The 5,655-nt window shown below is 40.8% G+C and overlaps 1 protein-coding gene across 1 annotated transcript in view; it reads right to left on the bottom strand.

The window, feature by feature from the left end:
- Nucleotides 1-1,734: 1,734 nt before the first annotated feature.
- The window catches only part of LOC119415821 (neuroepithelial cell-transforming gene 1 protein), a 20,916-nt gene continuing 16,995 nt past the window's right edge, over nt 1,735-5,655 (bottom strand). Inside the window, exon 12 of the mRNA XM_037682995.1 lies at nt 1,735-2,036. Coding sequence (XP_037538923.1) covers nt 1,735-2,036 — 302 coding nt within the window. The remainder of the gene's footprint in view (nt 2,037-5,655) is intronic.

Here is a 5,655-nt window from a genome sequence, read left to right as displayed (position 1 = left end):
TACCCATTCATACAGCACTCTACTAGATCTCTACAAAGTTAATTGAACAAATCATTCTAAAGAGACTAACCAGAGCTTTATCATATTCAAACACCGATGGGACACACATCAGAGGATATGAGGGGTTCAGTGTCTTGCCCAGGGACACTTCAGCATGTGACTGCTGGTGGATTCGAACCCCCAACTCTCGCATTGTAGGATGACTGCTCTAACCACTCAGCCACAGCCATAGTGTAAAGCGCTTTGAGTATCTTGAAATAAGATAGAAAGGCGCTGTATAAGTACAGTCCATTTACCAGTTATTGAAACAACGCCACAGTGAATGCATGCTGTAATCAAAGCTAAAGGAGGTCCAACAAAATATTAGTGTGACCTCTTTTTGGTGGTGACTTGTTTTTGGCCAGTGTATCTACAACAGGTAAGATAATAACTGTTCACTAAACCTCACTGTAAAATATCTGAATTATGACTTTACATCGGGATGATGGTGGATGAACTAGTCACACACGAGCCGTTGGCTTTATAGCTCCTAATGGCTGCTGCTTGTGCAGCACAGACCTGTTTGAATGGTTTTAGTAAAGTTGGTGGTACCGACAGAGTATAAGTACTGCCTGCCCAGCAGCTGGTACTTTACAAGAGGCCCCTCGTGGCTAGTTGTGGAAGTGAAACGTGTGACAGCTGTAAGAATAACCAGACATCTGTAGGTCAGAGGGGAAACGGGAAGAAAACACAGCAGCTGCAGAAGGTTGATCAGACTCAACAGGTTTTTAAACTTTTATTCTTGTTGAACTTCAGATGAAATCTCGTCTACTAGGCGAGTCCGTCCTACAGAAACATCTCGCTTCTGCTCAAGTGCTTGGGCAGGAAATATTAGCTACTTTTCCAGTTTTTAATACTTTTTTGATGGAATATTCTACTTGTTTAAAATACTTCTACAGGACAATGTTTTAAAATGCAAATAGGCCAACAAGATTTTACCTACATGGAAATCTTTAGCAGGATTTTCAGTCCTTTTGTTCACTTGTTTCAGATTAAACGGACACGTGGATCAACTCTTGCACAGCATAGAAAACAGGAGCCAAGCACGCCTCTACTCTTTCATTACAACAGTCTGGTTTTTATAATTCAAGAGATAAACTTTAATACTGATCTCAGGACGGTTCAGGACCTAATCCTTTCACAGCTGAAGATGTTGAAACGTGCTGAAAAACTTGTCAACAAGCAAGAGGAAGTGACTAAAGGGTCAAAGTAGAAGTGAGCAATGTGGCGCAACACAAACAGAGAAACTCAGGAGTAAAAATACAAAATGATTTACTGCTCTGTTCTTGGACTTAGGTTTCCACTGAACACATTTAATTTGTTTTACAAGAAACCATGTCGCTGTTTGAGGTCAGTTTTCAGCCCTACATGTTGGTCATTATCTCACATCGAACTGTAAACTTCTTTCAGAGCCGGTAGCTTCCAGTGAACAGCTCAGTTTCCTGATTCCTTATCTTGACACAGAAAACGGCTTCAGACAGTTCAAACACAGACCACAGAATGAACCCAAGAAAAGTCAAATTCCACACAGTCCAGTGGAGACATGCTGCGTTTTGTAAACTAGTTTAATTTTTAAGAAATTAATTTCAAGCACATCTGGACGGAGATGACTGGGGGAGTTTGTCAGTGCAGCTAAAACATGATAATAAATGGAGTAACGAACATGATCACAGGACACGTGGTGAGGATGTGCGTCTACACTCCAGTCTCCTTCCTCCTCTGTGGTCCTGGTAACGTCTGGCCCAGTCTGGTTCTGGAGAGCGTCTGAGGCCTGAGTTTGGGGCCGGAGACAGGTGGACGGTTCTCGTCTGCCTCTTCGTCGCAGATCGTCGCCGACGTGGAAGAGGAGCGGCGTTTTGTCTGGACAGACTCTCCCTGCTGCTGGGCCATGGCAGAGCGCACGCAGTTGAGCCACTGCTGCTTGTGGTAGACGTCGCTGACGAGCAGCGTGTGGGACTGGCCACGGGACGTCGAGCTCACACGGAAAATATTCTTAGCTACACAAACAGAAAAAATATAACTATTAGTTTAGGCTGCATAATGTAACAAATCAAAAACAAAGGTCTAAAAACCCAAATGAATCATTAAAAAAATAAAACCTACTACCTACAAAACTCTTTATAAAGTATTTATAGTAAATACTACATCACGGTCAGCATGCTGGTTCATGTACTGGAAATGCATAGATTCAAGGATTCAAGGTTCTTTATTGTCATTCGCATTGCGAATGACAATGTGGTACATGATGTGGAACGAAATTATGTACAAAAGGTCCCAGTTACACCCAACAATAGCAAAAATATAAATTGTACAAAGAAACAGTAATGAGGATCCAAGATATCAACTAAGATATGCGCTAAACAAATGTCAAACGGTACACTAAAAGATCTAACCATTCAGTTATAAGTTGTGACAACAGTATTTTTCTTAATGGAACTGACAAAGAAGAAATAATGAATGTAGTAAAAAATCTTACAGATAAGAGATCAAAAGACTGGGTGGACATGGATATGATGTTTGTAAAGGATATAATGAGTTATGTTATCGAGCCGTTTACATATATTTGTAATTTATCATTTTCAAAAGGAATATTTCCAGACAATATGAAAGTAGCTAAGATAGTTCCTCTCTTTAAAAATGGTGATAAATGTGTGTTCAATAATTATAGACCAATATCCTTATTACCACAGTTCTCAAAAATTCTAGAAAAACTGTTTGTGACCAGATTAGATAAATTTATTACTAAACAAAACATTCTAAGTAGCAGTCAGTATGGGTTTAGAGCAAAAAACTCTACATCAATGGCTCTCATGGAATTAATATAACAAATAACTACTGCGGTCGATCAAAAACAGTATTGTGTTAGTATTTTTGTTGATTTAAAAAAAGCATTCGATACTATTGACCACACTATTCTCCTTGAAAAATTGAATAAATATGGTATAAGAGGACCAGCATTACACTGGGTATCTAGTTATTTGAAAGATAGAAAACAGTTTGTACAAATAAATGGTGTAAGATCTGACATGTGGAGTTCCTCAAGGCTCTGTACTTGGACCAAAGTTATTTATTTTATATGTGAATGACTTATGCCCCTTTTCCACCGTCACAGAGCGGATCAGATCAGTTCGGGTTGGTTCAGATCGGTTCGGGTCTGTTGTGTTTCCATGTACATTTCTGGACAGGCTCTGTAGGCGGGGACTAGAATCCAACTCGTCTTACCACCTGGTGGCGGTAGTGCTCCCTTAAGCTACTTACTAGCCACCACTAAACGTATTAGAAGAAGAACACCCTGAAGGTTTTGTCACACGATGTTGTGGAAAAGATGTCTTAGTGAATGTATCAGGACTCCTCAAATGTGTCCTTTTTGCAGATGACACCACATTTTTTTGTTTGGGTAAAGATGTAAAACGGATGTTGGAATTGATGAAGACAGAATTTGATAAAATACAAACTTGGTTTAAACTTAATAAATTATCATTAAATTTAGATAAAACTAAATACATGATATTCAGTAACAAAAAGAAAACTGTTGATGATCTATTTAAAATTGAGGGTGTTGAGATTTATAGAGTTAATGAGATGAAATTTTTGGGTGTAATCATTGATGAACAGATAACATGGAAAAATCACATAAATACTGTAAGAACAAAAATATCTAAATCTATTGCAGTACTATACAAAGTCAGGGAATTATTAAATGATAAAGCTCTGTACATATTGTATAACACAATCATTGTTCCACATTTAATCTATTGCATTGATGTTTGGGGGAAAGCATGTAAAACATTTACAAAGCCTATTTTTATTTTACAGAAAAGAGCTGTAAGAATCATCACTAGAAAGCATTACAGTCACCCATCAAGCACATTATTAGCTGAGCGTCTTTGAACTCGGACATTCACCTCCGACATTATTTGCACTTGTCTACCGTCCACCTCGGTCTAAGCATTTCATAAATGAGTTTTCTGACTTCTTGGCTGAAATCACACCAAAATATGAGCATCTTTTCATTATTGGGGACTTTAATTTGCATGTGTGCTGTCCTGAGAAGCCCTTGGTTAAGGACTTTTTAGATTTATTGGACTCATTTAATCTAACTCGGCATGTAAACGGTCCCACCCAAGAGCGCGGACATACATTGGACCTTGTTTTAACTCATGATATGACTGTTAATAATCTTGTTATTGGTGATAATGCTTTTTCAGACCACATGCCAGTCCGGTTTGAGTTCACCCTCCCCCATCTAACTCCTAAGTCTTGCATTCCTGCACGTAGGACTCGGACCATTAACCACTTCACTGCCACACGTTTCACAGATGTTTATAAATCTGAAATGATAATTCAGCCCCCAGTGTTTCTCTCCACCACTGAGGAGCTGACATCCCAGTTCAACTCTGTCTGCTTAAAGACTATGGATCATGTCACACCTGTTAAAACCAAAAAATCAAAAATCAAAGCAGAACCTTGGCTGAGTGACGTCACCAAGGCCGCTAGGCAGCAATGTAGGAGGGCGGAGCGACGGTGGAGAAAAGACAGGCTGCAGGTCTCTTTTCAAATACTTAAAGAGAGTTGGCGCCATTATCAGAAAGCAGTAAAAGCTGCTAAATCCAAATACTTTTCTGATATAATTACCTCAAACTCTCACAACCCACGTGTCCTCTTCTCCACCCTAAACTCTGTTCTCCACCTCACTGAACCATCACCTCTGGAAGCCTAAACTGAGCTGTGCGACAACTTCTTACATTTCATTTTGGAAAAATTGCGACCACCAGGGCTCTCATTTCCCCTCCAACTCATGACCCATCCATCCCACCTCAATCTGTAGCTCTATTTGACCATTTTGAACCAATCACTCTATCTTCTCTAGAGCAGGTCATGTGCAGCTTGAAACCTTCTGGCTCCCCCTTTGATGTGGTCCCCCCTGGACTACTAAAGGAGGTGTTTCCAACTCTAGGTCCGTCCATTCTTGCCATTAGAAAACAGTAGTTTATCCACTGGCGTGGTGCCAAAATCCTTTAAACATGCTGTTGTCCAGCCTCTCCTGAAAAAAACCAAACCTTGACCCGTCAGTCGTTTCCAAATACCAGCCTGTCTCCAAACTCCCATTTGTTTCTAAAGTACTGGAGAAAATAGTTGAGTCCCAGTTGAATTGCTTCCTGGAGGATCACGCCATCTTAGAGCTTTTCCAATCTGGCTTTAAACCTCTCCACAGCACTGAAACTGCCCTGCTGAAGGTCTTTAACGACATCTTCAGATTCACAGATACCGGTGATTCTGTGCTGCTTGTCCTGTTGGACCTCACAGCCGCCTTTGACACCATCGACCATGAGATCCTCATTGCTAGGTTGGAGCAGTGGGTGGGCGTCACAGGATCAGCCCTCAATTGGTTCAGATCTTACCTCACTGACAGATCCTTTTGTGTCTCCATCAAGGATTCAGCCTGATCAAGAAAGCTCATCAGAGACTCTACTTCCTCAGACGGCTGAGGCGAGCTGGTCTGGGAAGCTCAGTCCTCACCTCCTTCTACAGGTGTGCAGTGGAGAGCATCCTGTGCTCGAGCATCAACGTGTGGCATGGAGGCTGCACAGCTGCAGAAAGAAAAGCTTTGCAGAG

This window comes from Nematolebias whitei, chromosome 10 (assembly GCF_014905685.2).
Source record: "Nematolebias whitei isolate Nwh7 chromosome 10, NemWhi1, whole genome shotgun sequence".
Classification (NCBI taxonomy): domain Eukaryota; kingdom Metazoa; phylum Chordata; class Actinopteri; order Cyprinodontiformes; family Rivulidae; genus Nematolebias; species Nematolebias whitei.
The sequence above is the reverse complement of the archived record's forward strand: the minus strand, read 5'-3'. Positions and strand labels throughout refer to the sequence as shown.